Below are 24,838 nucleotides of genomic sequence, written 5' to 3' on the forward strand. Positions count from 1 at the left end.
GAAGAAAAGTAACTGATAAACTGAAAACTCACTATTTTAATAATTAGCTGCAATGTTTCAGCATTGTGAAATACAAGTAGACTGATGTTTAAGTTGCACTGTGATTTACAGAAAATGTTCTAAACTAAGAATACTGGCAGACTATTTTGAGATGGAGTTCAACGCTAAAATAATGCATTGCTTCCAGGTTCAGTCCATGGGGAACTACAGTCTTAAGTCTGTGAATTCAGAATGTTTCCCTTTTATCCGACATGTTGGTATTGTACACTTTTTCTATTAGAAGAGTCTTCATATCAGCAAGGCTCTGGTTTTGAGAGCTGAAGTTTTTAAAAAATGTTGGTCCAGCTTATTGGTAATTACGAAATTATATATATATATATATATATATATATATATATATATATATATATATATATATATATATATATATATATATATTCGTTTTGCATCACGATTAATAAAAAATATTTTAAGAAAATAGACGCAAATATAAGTACAATATTTATCGTTCGTTCATTTTTGCAGAAAGTCAGCTATAGTGGTGAATGACTGAGTAACTTGGAGCCCATGGAATTCTGCTGTCAATGAGAAAATCTCATCTTTCGCCACCCCCTTAGCGAGGCCCCTCTGTGCGCCAGTTGTGCTGGAGTAGTGAGAGTTCAGTCGGCCAGCGAGGAATTCAGAGGGAGATGCTGTCTGTGACGGCGTTGCTTGTACAACAACCCTAAGAAAACAACACAGCAGCAACTCATACACTATGGATAATAATGAATCGTTTCTGCATCTCAGTAAGTGTTTTTTTTTGTTGTTGTTTTTTTTTTTTTTAAAGTCAAAACATTATTTATCGCCTATTCTGTTGCACGATACTCTTTGGTGAGTGTATGCATATGCTGTATGGCAAAGCCTATTTTGTGAGTTCCTTTAACGATTGGGTAAACTGAATTCCATCGTAGGACTTTAGACTGGATATAAATCTGATTGTTGTTTTCTATTTAGTTAGCACTTGTCTTCTTTATTGACAAGACGTTTGTGCCAGTGTTAAGTCAGGTGATTGAAATTCTCGCTCTCAGACAGGGTCAGGGGTTGGCACTTTAATTACTGTTTATGTAATTTATGGCCTTTTTTCCCCTAGCGTGTCTGAGTCCGCGTAGTAAACTGTTTGCAGACGCTATTTATTAGTCTGGAATGAAATGCGATAGTTAGTATCTGCGACCAGAACTGAGGAGAAAGTTCACCTTTGCTTTGCGTGCATTCCAATTGGATTTTGACTTGTAGCAATGTTTTACCTTTTTGGGGAAATGCACCAGCTGAAACGAGGTTAAAGATGAAACAATTATAAATTGCATTTAGTCTGTGAAAATAGTATTCGATTCTGTGGATTGTATCGCATTCTTTAGTGCTGTCGTCAACTGGAGTGAATGGGGTTATATTATGATAGTAGGGTAACAAAAGGCACTTTAATTAATATGGGTATTTTATATGTGCTCCTGTTTTAATTCTTGTAACTGAAAACATGTAACCTACACGAAGGGACCACAGTACGCTTGTAACTGTAAGCCGCCGTTTACTTTTGTTATTGTGACCTACAGTTTATTGCAGTAAATCAGGTTTTTGTAATAGAAAATTAGTCCATAGAATTTGTTTGTTGGGTTAAGTTACATTTATAGAGAGAGACCATGAACTTTGCTGGTGTTACTGTCAGCGATTTCCTTCTTTTGAGAGCCTATTGGATTTATAGTTCGCTGTCATTAGCAATGGGTCCTGATATCGAACCAATTGATAAGCAGTGGGTTTCAACCCTGGTCCTTAAGTACCCCCAACCGGCACAGTTTTTGTTCTGACCATTTCACTTTTTAATTTGCATTGTTGTCTGGTGATGAACATACTGTAGACCCTAGAGAAATCAATCTCATTACTGTAAGCCATGCATTTTTAAACCATATTTAGTCCAGGTTAAAACAAAAATCATTGAGTACTGTACTCAAGGACCAGGAGTGAAAGCTGCTCATATAAATAACTAGCTTAACTGACTCTATGGACAGCTGTACATATTTCAGTTGCCAAAAATAATATTTTTTGGTTTTGACTGAGCTGATGTCATTCATAAGTGTTGAGCAGAGACGAAATTTAAAACAGAATCTGCCTTGGAAACGGCAGAATATCTGTGGTAATAATATGAGGAAATAGTTTAGAGCATGCAGGCGGAGAGAGAAGCTGAAAGGACTGAAGGACAGTTGAGGAATAAAATCTAGACTAGTTACCCTTTTACTGGATGTTTGGTACAATGCCAGACTAACACATAGTTAATTTAGAACCAGATAATAATTTTTACCATGTTAACCTCACATAGTATATTGCTCATCTCCAACGTCCAAAAGCAGCCTAATGTCATCATTAATAAACTTTGTAAATTGTTGAGTGTTTGCCCAGTCAAGCGATCTTCGATGTATGTAATGTCACGATTAGCCCCAGGGTATTGCATCAACGAGTTAATTGTATTATGTTTGTGTCTTTTAGTGCTGCACAGCTATGGTAAGGCAAAAACACATGTAGGCATTTACATAAAATTTTATAAATGCAACTCTTTGTCTGAGGTACAATACAGGGGGAAAAACGGCCGTTGTACCCTGTTTGTTTAAATAAGGACACGTATAATGAAGTTAATTATTACATTGATAGTTCAGAGTTATTTACAGTGTGATGACACAAATACACATAACCTGGAACTGCTATGTTTGTTAACACAACAAGGGTTTATGCCATGTGCAAAAATTAATTTAAACTGTTCAGGTTATTAGATGACTCTCCAAGCAGCAGAAGGAGTGCTTTGTGTCTGTCTCCAGGGGAACCCAATGCTCCTCAAGTTCAGCCTTACCACTGCATACATGTGTGTGAGATGCTGTTCTCAGAGCATTTCTGTCACTTACCTCAACTCAAGTCTTCATGAACACACTCTTAGTAAAGGTACACAATGCCTATGTTGTCTCTTAGGTATTCAAATCGCTCTATTTTGCAAGTGATCTTAAGGAAGACAGGTCAGTAGGCAGCTCATATTGCAGTTCTAATGCACTTCTTCAGTGCTGACATCCACATTACACCTTCGTATTACTGTAGCGCATTGAATTGATTCAACAGTGATGTAGACTGGATTCTCTCCAGAACAATTGTGTGTATTTGTGGTGCTGTAACATATTAGGGAGTGTATCATACAGGTTAGAGGTGAAGACTGGGAACTGGGAGATTGTTAGCTATTAGAGGAACAAAAAACTTCAAATTACACAACTTGAACTACTAACTCTTAGCGTTGGGATGAACATGGTATTGTCATGTCTGGATATCTGCTCTAAATTCAGACCGGTATTCGAATATTCGTTTATTTGCAAAATGTAATCTAAGACATTATATGTAACGCTGTAATAAAAACATCCCACAAGTTAGAATAGGTTGTGAAGGCGTTAGTTTATCCAAGTGAATTAACTACAAAACAAAGGATGCCATCTAGTAGTTTAAATTAAACTGATTCTGACTAGCTTCCAAAATGTGAAGCACCATCAGCAGTTCAATGTAGAGCTCTCTGCAGTATGTGTGTGCATCCTAATCTGGACTGTTTACTTCTTGCTGTCGAGAATTTTTCAAAGAAAGGGTCAAGAGGAGCTGGTTAATCCTCTTTTTTGTTTGTTTTATTAATCCCACACATCAAACAGAGCTCTTTTTTCACTTGCCATTTTAGAAACTGTTGCGCAAATTCTGGCAAGGCGGTAAATCAGTGCAAGGCAAAACATTTTGTCGTAGGTGTTTCTAATTTCTATCAGCTGTGTCATTTTTGGCAGACACGCCTTTGAATACATGTCAAGAAATGTTTGTTCTAATATTTGGGTATTTGTCCCAGGCCAGCACTATTAACAAAGAACTCACACAAAGAAGGCACATTTTTAAGTCCTTGCACGTACTGTACGGGACCTTCTGAGTTTTGTAATTAACATTGTCGTCACACATTATTTTTAAGAATCCATTCCTAATAAATATGTTGACTTTATGTTGATTTACGAATTAACAGACCACAATGTTACCAATATTGTTTATGTTATTTTCAATAAATAAGACCTGGGTACATTGGTCCAAGATGGAAAATTGTACATCCCACAACCAGATTCAGATCCATTAAACACTGCTGAAATAATTAAACAACAGATGATGTTACTTGTATAACAGTATAGTGTGTTTAATGTAAATCATATTTTATACCCATCTGCTGCTGTCTTCACACTCAGTGTAATTTGACAGTTTATTAAAACTGAAATGCAACTCCTCACTCTGTGCTACAGGTATTGTAGAAAGCATTTCTGTTATACATTAGTTCATGTTTTACAAGCCTTAAAGCATTGGTGAAAATGAAGTGCTGAATTTAGCACTCAGATAAGCACTGTTTTAAAACAGGGCCAGAGACAACATAATCTGATCTGTTGCAATAAACAATTCCTCTTGGACTGATCTGAAGATAATCTCTCTAATCCAGCAACAGGTACAGACTTTTCTCTCTCCATCCACCCTCATCCACTTTGTTGTGCCCAATCACTGGTTGCAACGCTCTGCTCAGTGAGTGTACTTGTCCCTTTGTGTTGGTTCATACTGACATATGGCACCCTAAGTGTTCAACTCCTAATGAGAAACTCAGTGGAGCTACAGGATACATTCACTGTAAGTAATCCTGTTATCATTACATGCAAAAAGCCTACATTTCAGGTCAAACAATCTTTTAACAGTACAGCTATGCTGTAGTATCTGCTTTTTGTTACTGAAATGTATTTATAATGGTAGGATTTTAAATATATACATATTATGATTTTTTGTTTTTATTTTTTATAGCAGATTCATTGTATTTATGGCTAACTTTCTGCTCTTAACCCATTAAGAGACCTTGTCCTCATTTGAAGACAGGCTACTTTGTAATTTTTTGGAGCATTAAGTGCAAAAGTTAAGTCTAAATGTAATATATCAAATTACATAAATAAAGCTTGTGTTCTGATTTTTTTTTTAAAAAAAATAAAATGTATTTGGTACTTAATGAGTTTTTATTAAAGAAGTATTTAGGTAGTAGTATTTAGAGGTAGATCTTCAGATGGTCTACAAATTGAAAGTGACTGACTGAGATCGTGATGACGTGGTAGTCTTTATATCAAGCTGTTCATAAGGACCAAGGGAGAATTTTCTATGTGATGTAAATGTTACCTTGTACTCTTCCCCTTTAGACATCGTAATTCCTTCATTTGTATGGTCAGTTTGAAGAGTAAGTAGCGGGGTTCCTAAAAATATAGTGTTACACGTCCCCATGTGTTGCTACAACAATAACGTACCTGTAATTCTTCTTTTCATTGTTAACATCCTGACAACTTTTTACACTTATAACTTTAAAGTCTGTTTTCAAAATGGCTACTCTGGTGCACTGATTGTGTAAAGAGTATTGCCCACATTGTCAAACAAGTAACAATAACGATCCATGATGTGGTGTGGTATGGAAAAGAAAAGCCAGAGCAGTTGATATGTTTTATTTTTATTTTTTTTAATCGCTCTTCCTGCAGCGATTTAGAGCACAGATCTCAAACCCCAGTGCACTAGAGCGGCCATACTGAAAAATCACATGTACATTATTTAAACAGTTGTAGCAACACATGTTGACGTTTACCACTATATTTTTCAGAACCTTACTAGTTACTCTTTAAGCTTTGGTGCATCTAACCGTTTCTGAGCCCCACCAGGAGCTGAATGAGCTGCTAAGCCTGGGCAGGAATTATCTTAATCTTCTTTTCACTTTGTTGATTTGTATACTCTACATGTAGATTTAATCCCAACTAGGACAGGCAGGGGATGTCTTTTTAGCGCAGGGAATTAGAAAATGTCTAATAAATAGTAAAGAATCAATTTAAAATAAAAATAGAAATCCATAACTGATGCTGGTGAAAGACAGCAGTTCTAAATACCATCAACCCTTTAACTCAAAATGAATCCTGCTGGGGTTTCCTTCCAGAGGTAATTTATTAACCCATTTATTAACATCACAGCATACATTAAAATACAGTAAAATAAGGACTGTAAAAAAAAAAAAAAAAAAAAATCAGGTTATATATTTTATGGTGATCGGCACCGTTTAGGTCATTAAATTTGACACTATGATATTGTTGGTTGATCACGCTAGTTTTAATAATAATCATTACAATACCATGTAATGTGTGTCACTACATCAAAGTTACATTACTGTACACACAGCCATTTAGGGGGGCTGTGGTCATTGTGTCACAATTTACAAGTCACGTTTATATATATATTGTAAATTTAATCATTTACATTCTTCAGGTATTTCTGTTTTATTTGCTTATACAGTATCTCTGCTACCTTTTTATTCCTGGGAAGAAGTCTGCATGTGTGTTTCCTGACCCTGTTTCTTTCTGTGCTCTTCTCCAGCTGGTTGTTCTGTGTTGTGCTTGTGTAAAGCCCCTGTTTGTTATGCTGTCTGATACTTCTCTTCAATATGTACTGAGCTCTTTTCCTTCTGGGTTCCTTATTTGATTCTTTTTTTATTTTGCTTTAGCTCAAGGGTTTTCTCTTTTCCTTGTGCTTTGTCACCAACAGCATGGATGTGACTAATGCAGGGTAAATACTCTCTTTCTAAATCAAAGGGAATGTGATTTCATGTTTTTTTTTTTTTTTCTGCACTTGGATCACCAGCTGGGACTATTTAAATTGCTTTCTATAAATATAAATTCCTGTGTTGGATCATAAAGGATATTTGGTGGGGCATGAGCAAAAGTGATCATTACAATTCATTGATGTTGTAACTAGGCAAGTTGGCAACTACAACGTGGTTTTGACAGTTGGTAAAATCATGATTTTTATTGATATACACAATACAGACCATGTCCATACACCGTATTACTTTGAATTAACACCACTGCATTTATTTTAAATTGCTAAGAAAAACGCTGCAGCGTTTATTCAAGGGCTGTGGCTTTTGAAAGGCGCAATTTCTTACTACGTTTTTTTTACGGTATTTGAGGGAGGTGTATATTGAAGTTTATTTCTGCAGATACAGCTTGATCAGTATGGTGAAGTCCTACAACTTTAAACTGAGCTGTAGAGCTCGCAGATCAGATCAGTGTTTGACTAGGTGAGGTCACATACCAGTGTAGCATGGAGAGGGAAATAATAACAAGAGAATATCAATTCAACACCGAGGAGGTTGGTTTATTTTCCAGTTCTTTTCTTACAGCAGTTTCTAAGTCGCAGGGCTGAACTGTTGTTGAAGCTGACACCCTGGGATCCTTCAAGAAGCTGCTTGATAAGATTCTGGGATCAATAAGCTACAACCAAACGAGCAAGATGGGCCGAATGGCCTCTCGTTTGTAAACGTTCTTATTTTCTTAACTCTTTAATATACAGTGTGTTTCTTTCTCTTCAATCAGCAAGACAACTAAATGCTCACGGTCTCCTGATTCAGGCAGGGCTTCGGTGAGGAAGATGAGTTCATCCCGTGGCTATCCCTGAAACAGCAACGCCACAGCGAGAGCTACCTAGCTTCTGATCCCCATTGACACTCCAAAACGCCACACCCTCCACTCTCCGAACTTCCTGTCTGGATCAGGATTCTCCAGCGTCTCTCAAAATACTGTGCATACAACCAAAACAAAAAGGCATTTAAGAAACTGTAATAATCATACAGCTCCTGCATTACAACTAAAATGTATTACTTCTCATGCTAATTCATATATATATATATATATATATATATATATATAAGTTTGAGAAAAAGGAAAACTGCTGTGTACCAAAATGATCAATAAGAAAAAAGAAAAGGATATTTCAGGTACTTAAAAAGGTAGAATAATTGATTACAAATCAATTATTAGGACGTTTTGGACTACAAGTCCTTCATCGGCTGAATACAAAAAAACAGTGCTTTAAGAAGTTGATAAAAAACAAACAAGTAGTCTTTTAAACAAAATTCCAGAATGTTGATGATGATGATGATGACCTCAGAATACAATGTTCATTCCAAATGGCTCCAAAGTACCTAGTTTGAAAATAAGTTCACATTCATATATATATATATATATATATATATATATGTGTGTGTGTGTGTGTGTGTGTATTTTAGTGCTGCTGTATTTACTCCTACACCAGTATCAGTACCTAGTGCTGCATACCTATGGTGTTCTTTTTCTGTTTGGGTTCCATTAAAAATGCTGCATTTATCTGAGCTGGGGTAGGGAAAAAAAGTTCCATGTTTCATTATTGAGTGCGGCGTTTATTACAAATCTGATATCTGAGTGTGGCGCATATTCAAGGGCGGCAGTAATTCAAATAATATTAATGCTTTCTTTTATTTTTCTACTCGGGATTGAAGAACCATGTTTCCAGAATAGTTTTTATTTCTGTTTTGATGAATTAAATAAACTAATGACAGTCCAGAACAAGTTTATCAAATGAATATCAAGTTATTTAATACATTTTCAAATAAAGTTACATGGCTAAGCTATACCGTTCTGTAGCAATAGATACGGATTTCATATTGTACAGTCAGTGTATTCAGATGTTGATGCGTGCAGGTAGACAGATGTAGGTAAACGCACCTTTTAGAAAACGTATGTGAATATTTACCAAATGCTGGTTTATTTTAAAATTAAACTAATGTTACTGTGTAGGTATATTTATAATAATATGTTTTTCTGTTTGCTAGCTATCCGTACATAATCAGGTGCATGAAGTCATGTCTGCATTACAATAACTCAGAGTCCTCAAAAAAGACAATGAGGCACTTCAATGTCTCTGCCCTAATAGCCAATTAATTAAAAGCGTTTCTGCAATTCCTTGCCTGTTGGTAATTAAGAGGTAAATGAATGGGTTCCTTTTGCAGTAATGTATTGTTTACAATGAAACTGCTCTAGTTTGGCAGGATTCCAAAATAAGGAACTTCTCCCAAAGGGATTCATTCTGATAAATGCCAACAGATCTGTACTCTGAATGTAATTATAGCTATCAATGGCGGAGAGCCCAGCTGGATCCTCACTTGGCTTAATCTGTGCATTTGTCCTCCTCAATACAGTACAGTGAACAGGAGGCTACAGTATTTTCTTCATTAAAGTAGGGTTTTTGCATGGATCTGTTCCAAAATGTGTTGGACAGGTTTGTGACATTAGACAAGACCAGTAAGAGTTGGATCACACTGTTTTCAAAGGGGCTTGCTTCCATGTTTCATTAATTTAAGCACATACTTGTTTCCTCTGTATTTATTCACTGGTTAGGAGAGACAGCATGGAAAATAGAAGTCATGGAACATTTTTATTGAGGACTGGGAGTATCCATCTCTGCTTCTGTAAGCAAAGTTTCTCCTATGGTCTTCCATATTGCCAATTATCCTAGCCTCGGCCAAAAAAAAAAAAAAAAAACACCTCTGGGGATTTATCTGGCCATGTGAACACCTCTGTCTGATTACCGAATCTAATTACAGAATGTGCACAAGCCCTTAAGCCAGCTACAGGCAGGTGTAGCCAATTACTACCCAGTAATGAAAACTGCATTTGTCTTTGAATTGTCCAATTATTGAATTAGTCCCACATCTTGTAAAGCAGTGCTATGACAAAGTCATTTATTGCAGTAACAGTTGACTCATGTTAGAAACAAAGCATGGGTACACTGTGATTTAACAGAGTTGATTTGTAACAAAAAATGATGATTTTGATAAATGTGTTACACCAGTAAATCCATTATTCATGTGAGTCCATCAGCTGAATCATTGATATCATTGTTCACCACCGTTGGATTTCATTAAGTGTTAACTGCTAATAAATTTTAACAGATTGAGCTGCAGTTCCTGTATGTAACAGACAGTGCTATCTTTTGTTGTAGGCAATATGTGTCCACAGTTAATTCAGGGAAAGACAGCTAGTGTGTGGGCATGTGAGCGATACATTTCTTGAAAAAATAGCAACTTAAAGGAATTTAGCTTAAGAATTTTTCATAGTATGTACCCCTCTAAATCCTCTGACGATCTTTCAACACATCATATCGGATTTTTTTAGTCTGGTAGACAAAATGTAACAGTAGTTTTATTTGGTATGTCACCTAATATGGCTGCCATATTTTAGTTATGAGACCTTTTGGTTTCTGGATGATGAAGACCAGATATTGGCTTCACAGTCCAGCATTGTATTCCTTGACTCCTGAGGGAGAACACCAGCAGTATAGAGTTATAAGTTCCAGAGAAAGACAAGCAACAGGTGGGATTTATAGATAATAAAATCCATCACATGACCAGAAATGGTAGGGGTGTGTACCAGTGAATGGGATGGCCATGCATGCAGCAATGATCTGCAGTGATTCCTCAGAACCTGCCCAGGCAGATGGGAGTTGCCCTGGGTTGCTACAGTAGTAGGTGTTTGCACACACTAAGGATGCAGTCTTTTGGAGTTGAAGTAGATTCCCCCTCCTGAACAGGAATGTTGTATTTTGTAAGTGTTACTATTCATGATCTGTTTGGTTTATCCCCCAGATTGGGATCTGGATAAGAACACACCATGAATACAGCTGCCTTAGTTCTGCTTGTGAACAGACAATCAAGTAAAAAAATTTCAGTGCACCCTAAAAGAACCCGAAGGGCGTTTTGCTGTAAACGATGAATAGGAATTTTACATAGAAATTATAGAAGCTGCAGGCAGAAAGATCTGTAAATTAATTCATGAAATTGAGAGGTGTTTGGTTAATAGTGAAGCAGCTGTATAGTCAGGTGTTTCTTTATTGATAATATACAGTATTTCTGCCGTTCAGCAGTGAAGAACAGGGTTTACTGGTTCACAGTCAGTGATCAAATGGGAATGTCATTTCTGCCAATATAATCTCCTTCATGGATATCCAGCATCAAGCTGCTGTTTACCTGTATGTCTGATTCACTCATGCTTAAACTCAGTCATTTTTTATTGATCAACAATTGACCTTTTATTACTGACTGCATTTCAAAAGCTGGGATTTTTGGAAAGCCAGAATAGAAACAATGGGTTTGTTGTGCTTACAGTAAGTGACTTCATTTGTCTCGGGGTTCTGCTTCCGTCCCACAACAAAGTAGTCTTCCGAGAGCTGACCGCACACCCAAGACAGGGTGGTTGAGATGCTGCTGAAGGGGCTGTTGCAATGTCAATGGAAAGAGGGTGCTGGTTATTTGGTGATTCTGTTCTGTATATTATTATAAATTATTAGGCTTGAATAAAATATATTTTAAAAAAATGATCACCACAAGAATCATCTGTGATTCTGTCAATGCAGCAGACCAGTAGCATTGATCAATGCATTCTTAATGAAAAAAAAAAAGAAAACTTGCAAGCAGTTTCTATTTCTGCAAGGTTTTTTGCGTATTTTCCGTGGTGATACAAGAGCTAGGTCATGTTGACACTTGCAAATGTCCATGTTAGTTTATGTAGCATGTTTTTACTGTCATGTTATTTTTGAAAACTCTTGCTCAAGGAAGTAGGAGCAGTTTGAGCCCAGTCTCTGCCAATAACACTGTGGGATGCGCATGGCGTTTGTGTTTATTCAGAGGGCATTTTACTGGAGGGCTAGGAGTTTTTATAAAGCAGCAACCTTATTAAATGTGTCAAAACTATTTTAAAACCTTAAAGCTGTACTACCAGTGAAAACGTTTCAGTACTTTCCAGCGTGTAGCAGCGGTTCTAGTGGCTCAGTTTATTCTGGTTCCTTTTAATGTCTTCAATCACAGACGTTTGGAAATGTCTCCCTCTCCCTAGACAGCTGGCCTCTCGGTTGATAAACTGGCTAGAGGTGCTTATGAAGGGATAAGAGGATTTAGTGTCACAGCTGATTAGACATCAATCTCATTTAGACGTGTACGAATGTATTCTGACTGTCACGGTACACTCCATTGGAAATCCATCTAATGTGGCCCATAGTCCTGTTAGAAAAAATAGTAATGTAAGCTATGTATTAACATTAAAAGTGATCCAATGGTTATGACCATGAGTATTAAAACCACACATGATAATATTAAGGACATATGTAGCAGTACGGTATTCACTACATTATGCTAATCAGTGTCAGCCAGCAGTTAAAAAGAATCATTTCAAACGCTGATATTCTCAGAACAGAATTGAAGAGCCAGCAATAGACTTAGGACAGTATCAGTTTCACAATGGGGTCCTCCTCCTGTTGTTGTTAATATAGCAGGAATACAACTACAGTACTACTGCATATAGTACTTGAATACATTGTCTGAATGTTAGCTAGTATAGTAGTTTAGTTAATCTATTACAATGTCTATTGGGTTTCTGAAACAGAGTCACTTATATTGATTTTCTGAACACAAGCTAACTGAAACAAATTTATGAAGAAATATGTTGTAACACGCTTCTGTATACAAATCTATTCAGCATTGTAGAAACAAATGCAACGTAAGTCTGAAGCATTTGCATAGGCAAAGATTAAAACTGAAGCATGGAAAATTAGTTACTGAAAAAGATACACATTTGTGACTGAAGTTACCCTTAAAAAGGTTTTAACAGTACAGTGTGTATGGTGGTTTAACATCTCAGTAGAAGCCTGTTTTTACTATGTGACAAAGTGCCATGTGAAACAGTGCTGTTTTCTGGAAGGAATTGCTTTAATGAAACACGTTTTAATGGTAATGTATGAGGATTATTTTTCAATTTTAACTTTGCTAGCATGTGCATTTCTACAGTGTGCCTATGTTCAATTAATTTTTAAAGCTGCCGGAGTTGTGCTCTGCAGCCCTTGGGTTGGTACTTGAGCCAATTGCCTTTAAACTTGGTACACAAAGTTTGCGATAAGAGGGAGTCTGACCTTTGAGTTATGATACTACTGGCCAAAGGTCATTTTTCTGTTTGGAAATCAGTGTTATGTCTGAAACTGTTAAACAACTTACCAACTCTGTAAGAATAGCGGCAGTGCTTGAGTATTAAAAGGAAGAGAATGAAAGTAAATTAATCCCTATAACCGCCTGTAGGCATGTGAAGAGAAGAAATTCAAGACATTCTGAGCAATACAGAAGCTTGGTCGTTAGACTTTGCACAGTGTTAGGTTGCTGTGTGTCGCCAGAGTGCAGTGTGGGTGTGTGTGTGCGTATCTGCGTTTGTGTGGCAAAGACACGCATGACAGCAGAGGCTCAGTCACTAAGCTCAATCACAGTGCAACATTGCCACAGAGGGGGGGCTGCCTGTGTTTGGTTTTAACAGAATACCTTTATTTGAGCAGCCATCCCCTCTGTGCTGAGAGATACTGTTCAGGGATGTGATCACTACTGAAACACTAGAGCATGGCTGGAAAAGAAACAGCAGAAGAACCTGTAACAAGACTAAACATGTATGGGACTCGCCATCCCTTCATGATGCTTCCGATGGGCTCTGAAAGTGAGTAAATATAAAGAGCTCTGCTACTTTTTCTTTTGTTTTCAATAGAATAATGTCTAATATTAGATAAAATTTATGTTTTTTTGAGTGAGAAGTCAAAATGGACAACTAGTTGTTTTATTCAATTTAAATTGTTAATGCGCTCAAACTGGACATGCAGGCAATAGATCCTGCATGCAGTAATGTTGTGTAACCTCTGTCTCTGTTTATACAGTAGAAACTCGTGGCACTAAAAAAAAAAAAACCAAGGACTACATTGTTCTTGTATCCTTTTTCAGTTTTTGCAAGATTTCCTACAGTAGATTCATTAATGCAACTGTCGGGGAGACTTTCTGATCACTATTGCTATTGATCAGTATCTCTATTCCACAAATTCAGAGATTTATTATGTTTTCAGCAGTTAAAGATAGCAATTAGAAAGTAAATCTGATTTTTATATATATATGTTATAAACAGGTTATTATTAGGTGGGTCTGTTACATAAGTGTTCTCAATATTTATTCCTAAGATAGTTATGTCATGATTATTAATAGCAAATGCACCAATGTAATAAGCTTTAAAACCTCTCAGTTTGCATTGAAGGAAATGTTTGTGCGGTGGTGAACAGCCCTGATGATTTGACATTACAGAATTAAAATGTCATGTCACATTACCACCTTGATTGACAGATTCTGTAAATGTGTTTGCCTATCTAAATGTCACGCTGTCATTCATGTATACAAGTATTGGAGATTGGACATTGCTTTACATATCATACTGAAGAATGTTTTGATCTACTAGCATGGTTGACCCCACTTCACTATTGGCAGCTTATTATCCTTACAGTAATTTTCTTCAAGAAATTGCAGTCCAGCTATATATTTTCTATTCTGTGGTGCCCTTCCTAAAATTGCTATAAATACATTTTTTTTATTTTTTTTTATAAGGACTTACCAAACAAAAAAAGTGTCAGCATTAGGGAGCTGGGAAATAATGTGGGTTTAGACAACTTGATTGGGTTCTGCCGCCTGTGTTTAACACTGCAACATTGGTATCAACTGAAACCCAAATGTTCTGTTCTGATTTCAGATTCTTCTGTGCAGGTTAACCACACATCTATAAACTGTCCTCCATCACAGTGTGCAATGAATACCATGGTTGGGCATCCATCAGTGATCAGTACATCAAGCAACAATTCAAGGTCGTTCACATCCCCAATGAACACACTAGGATCACCTATCAATGGATTAGCCTCTCCATATTCAGTTATAACACCGTCCTTAGGGTCGCCGTCTGTCTCACTACCATCCACACCTGGCATGAATTATGGGGCTTTAAATAGTCCACAGGTAGGTGCCACATTTCAACTGAAATTTTTCTGGGCAATAAGCTCTTAAAATCTGTCATTTCTGTGACTTGATAGTGCAGTTACCTACATGTTAAACAAAGACACATGCTTTCCCCTTTTATTTAAGGGACATTTATAAGTCTGTATTATTTTTGCTTCAAGGTTGTGTATTTGACTGTTGCTTTAAAAATGTGTGATTTCTGTAACTGTGAGATCCAAAGGTTTTGCATTGCCTAGAATTTTAGGATTGAGACATAATAAAAAAAATTATATATATATATATATATATATATATATATATATATATATATATATATATATATATATATATATATATAAACCATGGAATCAAAGAAACTACAGAACAAAATTATATTGCAAAGTTAGATTTCAAAAAGTATATGGAAAACTACAACGCGGCATGTAATTCAATATGTTGACGTAACATTATTCAGCAGGTTTCATTTGACTTTATGAAGCAAAATCAGTTAATTATATAGGGTGATGCAAAACCTTTGGCCAGAGCTGTATGTGCCTGCTTTTTGTTGTGTTAAACATGAGCGTCCATCAATAGTTTAAGACGGTGTGTTTTTGTTTTATATTATTGTGTTGCAAAGTGTGCAGGTTATACTGATATTTTAACATCACCACATGCGCTCTCTTTTCATTCATGGAGTGTTATCACCATTGCTCAATGGTAGGAATTGACATTCTGAGCCGTAAGCTCAAAGGAGAGCATCTTGCTTGTATTCTCAGTAATAAAGAGTGACAGCTTGGACCTTTGGGAATCTGTTGCTTGCCAGTTAATGGAACCAAATGTAGGTTGCTGTTCCGACTATCATTGCTTTTAACAGGAAGAACAGAGCTCTAAATATATCTTCTAATTTATGCTCAGTTTCATTTCTTTTTTTTATTTATTTATTTATTTTTTTAAATTTAGTCGTCGCCAATTATTTTTACCCCGGTTTTCACCCCAATTTAGCATGCCCAATTATTATCTGTATCCCCGGCTCACCGCTCGCAACCCCCCCGCCGACTCGGGAAACGGAGGCTGGAACACGCGTCCTCCGAAACGTGCTCATTCCAAGCCATCATTTTTCGCACTGCAGATCCACAGCAATGCCACCAGACCTATAGTGCCGGAGGACAACACAGATTTGGCGGCTCCGCTGCAGAGCCACAGGCGCCCTATCGGCCACAGGGGTCGCTGATGCGCGGTGAGCCGTGGATTCCCCTGCCGACCTAAGCCCTCCCTACCCGGGCAGCGCTCAGCCAATTGTGCGCCGCCCCCTAGGAACTCTCGGTCACGGTCAGCTGTGACATAGCCTGGATTCGAACCTGCGATCTCCAGGCTATAGGGCACATCCTGCGAGGAGCGCCTTTACTGGATGCGCCACTCGGGAGCCCTGCTCAGTTTCATTTCTTCTGAACACAGAAGAGGAATGTCTTAATTATTGAAGGCATTTAAAAATACATTGTTCAAAAGCAGGACCACCACAAAGGAAGGTGTATAACCTCTTGTACTTGTTTGCGATCTATAGTAATAGTTTCTTAACTGCGTAACCTCAGTTCACCTCTCGCAGACGCCGGTTGACAGTTGATATTCTTGGGTCTTTCTACCATGATCACAGAACCATCTTGGACACTGATGTTAACTCCCATTTGGCTGCTCTCCACATGACTATACATTGTTTCATTGTGAATCAGCAGATGACCTTGCTTGTCCTAACAAGAAATTCTAAAAAGCTGGGTTGAATTATCCGAAGCATTTTTCTAAGTGAAAAAAATTGTATATATAATAATATGCAGTATTAATAATGTATTCTCCCATTTGAGTCATGGTGTCATTATTTCAGGGTTATTCATGTCTTCATTAACATAGTCACTGGAGTCTAGACTGGTGTTTACTGTATTTTTGACACCTTTGTTTCCTCAGTCTGTGGGGTTAAGATTTTTGATGCCATTCTTACTTAAAAAATTAGATGTGATGAAGCAGGCACAACTGACTGTTTTATGGTCACCTCCGTTAGCTATCCAACTACACATTCACATATTATTTCTTTTGACTAAAAAGATTCAGGGCAAAACAGCTTATTCCCACAGGGCTGCAGTAAGGAATTCTGAATCTGCTGACCTCTGGTGGGAGAAAGTGGAACTGCAGCTGTCAAAGCAGACTGGTTTTAAACATCAGATTCTATTACAGTGTTTCAGAGTGTAGTGGAAATACACTGTTGATAACTGCATAATACAAATATAGTTTATAATAAAACTGTAAAGATTGAACTAATGAGTAGTGTATTCTACAAGTGCATTCCAGTGTTTATTAAATGTATTTCAAACCAACAGTAATATGCCATTATATAACTCATTCTTCCTACCGCACCATATTATTCTTCATCTTATTCTACTACACAAGAAAGTAAGGTCATTGTGTAAAATGTTGGTAGCAAGCTAACTATATCAATTGTTTTTCAGATGAGCTCAATGAGCAATGTGAGCAGTACAGAAGATATCAAGCCCCCTCCAGGACTTTCTGGAATTGGAAGCCTTAGCAGCTATCCGTGTACAAGCCCGGGATCCCTATCCAAACACATATGTGCGATCTGTGGAGATCGGTCCTCAGGTAATCTGTTTTTACAGATCTGGATTTCTGTTTGGTACTATCCCTTGTTAAAGTTTACTGTGGCATTTCATTGCAATTGGCAAAATATAGTAAAGCGTAATAAGAGGACAGCATAATTAAATATTAGTATGGTAAAGCACTGCTAGTACCATGGTTAAGCAGAATAAATGCATAGTATAATAGCAAGGAAACTGAACAACGGCATGCAACTGCACCATGATAAACTTTACTAAAGGTTAAGATGAATGTGAGGTGCTGAAGTAAATGCATTTGGGGCTGAAGACCTGTCTTTACCCACAGAGGGCATACAGCAGAGCCATGAGGAGTGCTAGCTGTCCCTCAGTGCTTTGCAGTGTTGCTCAGCCTGGCCCTGGAGGGTGCGAGGGGAGCTCAGTCACCAATCCATCTTATATGTAGCCACTCTCTGCGACTGCCAGCCAGGGTTTCCCCTGGGTTCTAGATTTTTGTAGTCACTAGTGACTAATCCTTTCTAAAAACATTAGTCACTCCAGATCAGTAGTCACTACTGGCGCACAGCTCAAGTTTTCAAGGGTGTTATGAGTCCTGTTTTTATTGTATACATTAAGTCACTGTATTGACCAAAACAATTATTTAATTAAACCATTTTAATAATGCTCTACAGTTTAAATAAATAGGTAATTTACAGCTGTAAAGTTTTAGAACATTAAAACTCAAGAACCAGATTTATTTGCCCTGAAAAGCTACATACAGACACAGAATGCATTATGAATTACTTATACCATGTATGTCTTTTTACAATAAAAAGAAAAAGAAACAGTGTTAGAATATTATATATAAGCCTTTGCAATAAGGCTAAAACTTTGCAGCTTGTTTTCTTTTTCTGTTATCTGACACATGTGAGCTTTGTTTGTTCTTTTTTTTCTGGTGTTCCGAATCCAAGTCTTCATCTTCTACAACTTATTCTGTTTGTTCTATTTCACTCTTGCTGAAAAAACGAGTGGATTTTCTTCTGCGACATTTTACAGTATTGGCTAACAGTTTTGTTTTTTAATTCGCGCGCACAAGTTTACCGCAATCATGTATTTATATTGATGATAAAGTTATAGAAAAGAAGGCAAAGAAAAGTTCACTATCCACGCATTTCTACAGCTGACCAATACGAAAACATATTACTGGCATTTTTAAATTATTGGTGACTAAAACGTACAGTACTGATGCTAATTAAAAAAGAATAATAAAACGCTTACCGAGTATCAGTGTGATGGATGTCCCTGCTTGTTACCACACAAATCACTGATGATGGCAGGGAAATTGGAGAGAGCTTCAGTCGCTAGACATTTTTGGCGTTTTTAATCTTTGATGGTATTTCGTCTTGATCGCCCTTTGCTAATAATGTACTAGTATTGAGCAAACAATCCACATTTTTTCACTGAATTGAAAGCTAAAAACCCTTACTACTCTCACATCAGACGTAACGGCATGTCAAACTAGACCGCATGACAATACTGCGGTTTCTGACTGGCCATACATTCTGTATTTTGAAATGAACCAGTAGTATTTAAGTTACAATAAACTTTAATCGGGTCATTGAAACAAATAAATACCGACTTGCAGGCATGAACGCACACAGGAAATAAAATGAGTTAAAGACTAGGCGTTTCGTTTTTTAAAATGTATTTTTTGTATCCCAGACAAACTGCAGTAACCGCCCAACTGTTTATATTACATTTAAACAACAGGGCTTATTTAAAATGTACATATTTAATATGTAAATTAGCCATGTGTGCACTGAACGCTGTCACAGCGCGTCAGTCTGGTGTTAGCGATTAAACGTTGATTACATGACAGAAGTTTGCAATAGATTGGTAAGTGGTACTAAATAAAATGCGTTGTCTGACATTTCAGAATTTTTCTCGAGTACCGCCAGGGGTACGTGTACCCCAGTTTGAAAACTGCTAGAAGAAACCACATTACCAACAGATACAGTTTAATAGTAGTAGTAAATGCCGTTGTCTTGACTGGTAAATTCTTCCAGCTTCCCCTTTTATTTTGACAATTTCCATATAAAAAATGGCATTTTTATCTTGACATTTTTCATTCTTAGCCACCAAGTAAATATTTTGGACAGTTTTCAAAACAATTGTTGCTTTATTTTCACAACACACGTTGGTGTTGTTGATAATATGATAAACGCATATATCTGCTTCAGGTTAAACGATGGCCCGTGTTACACAGAACACTACAAATAAAATGTCAAATATACACTATGTATTTAGTTGGTTTTGTGGATTTGTTATGTTTTTAACTTATTTTAATACTGCACATAATATGGTTTTGAAAATGCTACTTAAAACCATGCTGCACATGAACTGTATTACATAATAATTTCCTTTATTCTGATTCCAGTGGTGTTTTCTCAATGCAAGATGTATTGTAGATATACAGTGCTGTATAAAACCACATACACTGTATATAATTTTTTCATGCTCGTTATAGGCCTACTGGCGAAATGGTCAGTTGGTGCTTAACACATACGGAATAATTTTGGCCCTGAATTTTAGCCTTTTTGGTCATAGAAAAGACACATTTCACATATTTTATAACGTTACTGTAGGCGACTTTTTTTTTCTTAGTTAATGATGCGTTTTCGTTTCACAAATCTTCTGCACACAGTATTTTTAAGCACAACTATAATAACCTATATTTCAACAGTCACTGCCGAAGCTGTTTACTTATTCTTCCAGAAGTAATGTCGGGTGTAAGGGATACGAGGTTATATTTGCGCAATATGAAACTGAGGCGCTGAATGGCTGACGTCGCCTACCAAGGGATGAGAAGTTGCAGAGTCAATGAATCGATGAGGCCGAGGCGCTGATCTGATCAGCAGCAGTGATTCTATGGTTTAGCGATCCCTTCTTTTGAAGAAAGAGACGTCGTGTGTGACTTTATAGTACAAACAGAAACGATCGTCACTAGTGACGATTCCACTTTTTTTTGTCGTCACTTTCAAAAAACATTCGCCAATTACGAGAGTGACGAGCGACAGCGAAATCCCTGCTGCCTGCAAAAGAGCATATGAGTGTGTATAGAGATGATTTGAAATCGCCTCTGAGAATATCATATCCTTACTTTAGATTGTACCTTTCAAATCGAAGACGTTACTTTTAAAAGTAGTCAATTAACCTAGTTTAAATATTGACGTCTGGCGCTAATTCACTGACAACCAAAACTTACATAGCAACACAGAGAAGCCATCATTCAGAGTGCAGGCAATAGGAGTAAACCAATAAGAATATTGCACAAAAAAGAAGCATCAGAGAAAATTAAACTGAACAACAGAAGTAGAAAGTAAATAAAGTGAACACTATAAAACTGACTTGCCTTGTTACTCAATCTACTGCTTTGTTTTTCTTGAAGATAAAGATATCAATATTTGAGTAAAAAGAGTTTAATCAAATTATACTGTTTCAGTTTGATTATTAAAGCTTCTTTTTTCAACAGGACAAAAACACAATTGTCATTTGTTCACCAGGAATATCACTGTCTATTAATGTGCTGTTTTTAAAATATAAAAATCTAAAATATGAAAAGGGTATTTGTTTTAAATTTAATAATTTTCCATTGTCGGTTGCCTTAATGGTGGAAATTAAGGTAGCATTTGTGACTAATATTATAAAAGTTACCCCAGTACCAAACTTTTTTTTTTTTTTTTTTAAACGTATTTACAGGGAAGCACTATGGCGTGTACAGCTGTGAAGGATGCAAAGGGTTCTTCAAGAGGACTATCAGGAAAGACCTTACATACACGTGTCGGGACAGCAAGGATTGCATGGTTGACAAGCGACAGCGCAATCGCTGCCAGTACTGCCGCTATCAGAAGTGTCTGGCAATGGGAATGAAGAGAGAAGGTGCGGTTTATGTTATAATCTCATTAAGAAGTACAATTCTGCTCAAGTTGGAACTGGGCTTCTCTTACTTTATTCAGGGTAATAAAGACGATTAATATTCTTGCTGTAATGATTTTTGCTTAATGTTGATACCATCTAGTGCACAAGTATGCTTGTAAATACAGCAATGGCCAAAGAGCATCACGCTATAGAATTAACTCATCTGGCTTCATAAAGTCGAATGAAACCTGCTGAATAATGTTACGCTAACATATTGAATTACATGAGCTATGTAGTTTTCCATGTACTTAACGAAAAATGGCTGTTTTCCAGAATGTTATTTGTCCATTCTATTTTCAGCTGTACAGGAGGAAAGGCAAAGAGGCAGAGAAAAGAGTGATAATGAGGTGGAGTCAACAAGCAGCTACAGTGATGAAATGCCTGTGGATAAAATCCTGGATGCAGAACTTGCAGTTGAACCAAAGACGGAAATCTATGTGGATGCCAGTACAGACAATTCTGTATGTCCTGTAATTTAATTTGAACCTAATAAATGTTTGGAATATATTCTTCAAAATGCACTGCATTTGGGGTTCTCATTGTGTAATGTTAGATTACTTAGTGCTGAAAGAGGTATCATGCAGAAGATCTTTACACTACTGACATTTTGTACAATAGTAACTACTGTACACTAACTACAGTGTAATTGCATTCACTTAAAATAAAGTGTAATACATTGTAGCCGTACTACTGTGTTTGTACTGCATTATGTGCCTTATTTGTGCATGTTCCATATTCAGTTCTCTTCTCCTTTTCCAGTTTAATGATCCAGTTACCAACATTTGCCAAGCAGCAGACAAACAGCTCTTCACTCTGGTGGAATGGGCTAAAAGAATCCCTCACTTCTCAGAGCTGCCTCTGGATGATCAAGTCATTCTGCTGAGGGCAGGTACAAACACTTCAGAAATATCATGTATGTGCAAGCTCACGCAGATACATTTCAATGCACTTTTTATATCAATAGTTTATAGTTTTCATCTGTTTCTCTGAAAAGTACATTATTTATTTCAATGCAGTGCTTTTCCTTGTAGCGAAAATGTTTTCTGAAAACAGAAAAACACAATAAATGTGCCTATTTGAACATTTCTGATATTCCTGATTTAATTTAAGGTTGGAATGAATTGCTTATCGCCTCATTTTCACACCGGTCAGTATCTGTTAAAGATGGCATCCTTCTTGCCACTGGTTTACATGTACATCGAAGCAGTGCCCACAGTGCTGGGGTTGGATCCATTTTTGACAGGTTAGTGACAGAAACTTTCCAAATGTGGCTTTATTACTGATGTCATCATTGTTAGTATTATTATTATTATTATTATTTATTAGCAGACGCCCTTATCCAGGGCGACTTACAATTGTTACAAGATATCACATTGTTTTTTACATACAATTAACCATTTATACAGTTGGGTTTTTACTGGAGCAATCTAGGTAAAGTACCTTGCTCAAGGGTACAGCAGCAGTGTCCTCCACCTGGGATTGAACCCACAACCCTCTGGTCAAGAGTCCAGAGCCCTAACCACTACTCCACACTGCTGCTAGTAGTCGTAGTAGTCCTAGTTGTAATATTATTATTAGTATTATTTTGAAAGGAAGGGTAAAACTATTCTGGAAGCATAAAATTGGCACTAAGTTGCAGGCTATAGATGTGGAGTTCTTGTTCTGAGTGGTGTCAGAGCAGCTAGTTAATAGTGTTAGAGCCTTATTTTCCACTGTTCTGTAATAATAAGGAATGGCTTATTTATTTTAGCAAGTTAAAAAAAACAATGATGCTATTCTTGTGTATAGGGTTTACATATTTCTTATAATACACAAGCAAAGCAGGTTGGCACATTGGAATGTTAAGGGTGGAATGGGTGCATTAGTAAAGGAGGCATCCATACTTGAAACTTGGTAGAGCTACAGTGTCTCTAAGTTTACTGACTGTAATGGTAAACATGCCATCAACATGCTGTTGCGTTTCATATTTCTTTTAGTATGCTACAGCAATATTGGGTTAAAAAAAAACAAATGGGATTGGAGTATATTGAACCCCAAACAGTTTAGATTAGATCTCTATAGATTTCTGCATATTCTTTGTTGTTCCCTGTTGACATAAGAATACATTTTATTTCCTCAGAGTTCTCACAGAATTAGTGTCTAAAATGAAAGACATGCAAATGGATAAAACAGAACTGGGATGCCTTCGAGCCATTGTTCTTTATAATCCAGGTAATATGCTACAAATGTATTTGAAATAAAAAAAAAAATAAAAAAAAAAACACATATTCATAACTGGCAATTACTCCCATACATATCGTGAATGTGAACTGTGATTTTGAAATGGAGTCCCTCGATTGTCTTTAGAGAAATCTACACAATGAGTCCCTTATCCATTGTGTTTGCAAGGAGCAAAACCACATAATGTTACAAAGTGAGCTTTCTTAGCTATTTTTTTTTTAGGTTTTTCCATGCTTGAAACACGCGCGCAAGTAGCAAAGAACACTGTTCCCAGACCTCTGGTATTAAACAATATGAAAATGTTACTGTTAATTTTGCAGTAGTTTTTTTTTTTTTTTTGCTATCTGTGTTCCTCCAGATGCGAAGGGCCTATCAAACCCACTGGAAGTAGAAGGAATGAGGGAAAAGGTTTATGCATCACTTGAGGCTTATACGAAACAGAAATACCCAGAGCAGCCTGGCAGGTAAACAGTCTACCCCTTCGTTCATCGATGACTATCAGTTGTTTCACTCATATGCCTTGTTACCAAGACATCATGTTTTCAGGACCTATTTTTGAATGGGAAACTGTTAGTTGAAACCTTTTAAAATGATTTGGTATCTTCTTTTTTTTTTTATAGGTTTGCCAAACTTCTGCTTCGACTGCCTGCACTGCGATCAATTGGATTGAAATGTTTAGAGCACCTCTTCTTCTTCAAGTTGATTGGAGACACCCCGATAGACACGTTTCTTATGGAAATGCTTGAAGCACCACACCAAATAACATGACACGATGCCTCTTCTATTTGTAAATATTTTGATGACTATGTAATGGAAAATAAAAGTTCAATTTGGAAGTTGTAAACTACATATTTTGTATCACGTCCAAGCACAGTTATTAGTGTGAAAATTTGTAAAGGATAAAAGTAAGCAGTCAAAATGAGTTTAATAGAAATGTAAAACAATGCTTTTGTAAATAGTTCTGTCCAGTTTTGGCGTATTAATTAATAGTTGTCTTTATGATATCAAATTTTATTCAATAATAAAAAAATATATAAACTGAGATTCAGTCTCAAGTTTTGGGGTTTCTAAGGCCAATGTAATTCAAGAAAAAAGTATTTTTTAACCCTTTTTCAGGGTGTTCATTTAGAACTGTATAGGGCAGTGCAGACAGTACTGGGGCGTTACTGGGGACCTCTGTGAAATGACACTGATGACACAAATTATTGCAGTACATTTCCAGTACCTCATGCATTTTTTCTTATCTGTGCTGCCATCTATTAACTGTATTACAGCCACTAATTTTCGAAGACAATGCAGCTTATTGATATCAATT

General features: G+C 36.7%; 1 protein-coding gene across 5 annotated transcripts; it reads left to right on the top strand.

Annotated features, from left to right (window-relative positions):
• The first annotated feature begins 550 nt into the window (after positions 1–550).
• On the top strand, positions 551–24,565 carry LOC117402071 (retinoic acid receptor RXR-gamma-B). 5 transcript variants are annotated; one of them, XM_059031720.1, is made up of 11 exons: positions 551–788; positions 13,270–13,424; positions 14,493–14,752; positions 17,227–17,374; positions 21,085–21,264; positions 21,604–21,764; positions 22,063–22,192; positions 22,414–22,546; positions 23,423–23,514; positions 23,882–23,987; positions 24,144–24,565. In XM_059031720.1, the coding sequence occupies exons 2-11, from the start codon at positions 13,331–13,333 to the stop codon at positions 24,289–24,291; spliced, it is 1,452 nt and encodes a 483-aa protein (XP_058887703.1). In that variant the 5' UTR covers positions 551–788; positions 13,270–13,330; the 3' UTR covers positions 24,292–24,565. The 5 variants fall into 5 exon arrangements, with proteins under 5 accessions (XP_058887703.1, XP_033858823.3, XP_033858832.3 ...); XM_034002932.3 differs by lacking the exon at positions 13,270–13,424 and having other exon boundaries at positions 552–788; XM_034002941.3 differs by lacking the exon at positions 13,270–13,424 and having other exon boundaries at positions 552–788; positions 14,507–14,752.
• The last annotated feature ends 273 nt before the right edge of the window (positions 24,566–24,838 follow it).

This window comes from Acipenser ruthenus, chromosome 10, assembly GCF_902713425.1.
Source record: "Acipenser ruthenus chromosome 10, fAciRut3.2 maternal haplotype, whole genome shotgun sequence".
Lineage (NCBI taxonomy): Eukaryota > Metazoa > Chordata > Actinopteri > Acipenseriformes > Acipenseridae > Acipenser > Acipenser ruthenus.

Bases quoted from the DNA above. Each gene is read 5' to 3' on its own strand.
- LOC117402071 (XM_059031720.1), top strand. From the start codon at position 13,331: ATGGCTGGAAAAGAAACAGCAGAAGAACCTGTAACAAGACTAAACATG. The intron at 13,425-14,492 runs GTGAGTAAATAT...TTCTGATTTCAG, and splicing joins GCTTCCGATGGGCTCTGAAA to ATTCTTCTGTGCAGGTTAAC. The intron at 23,988-24,143 runs GTAAACAGTCTA...TTTTTTTTATAG, and splicing joins TACCCAGAGCAGCCTGGCAG to GTTTGCCAAACTTCTGCTTC.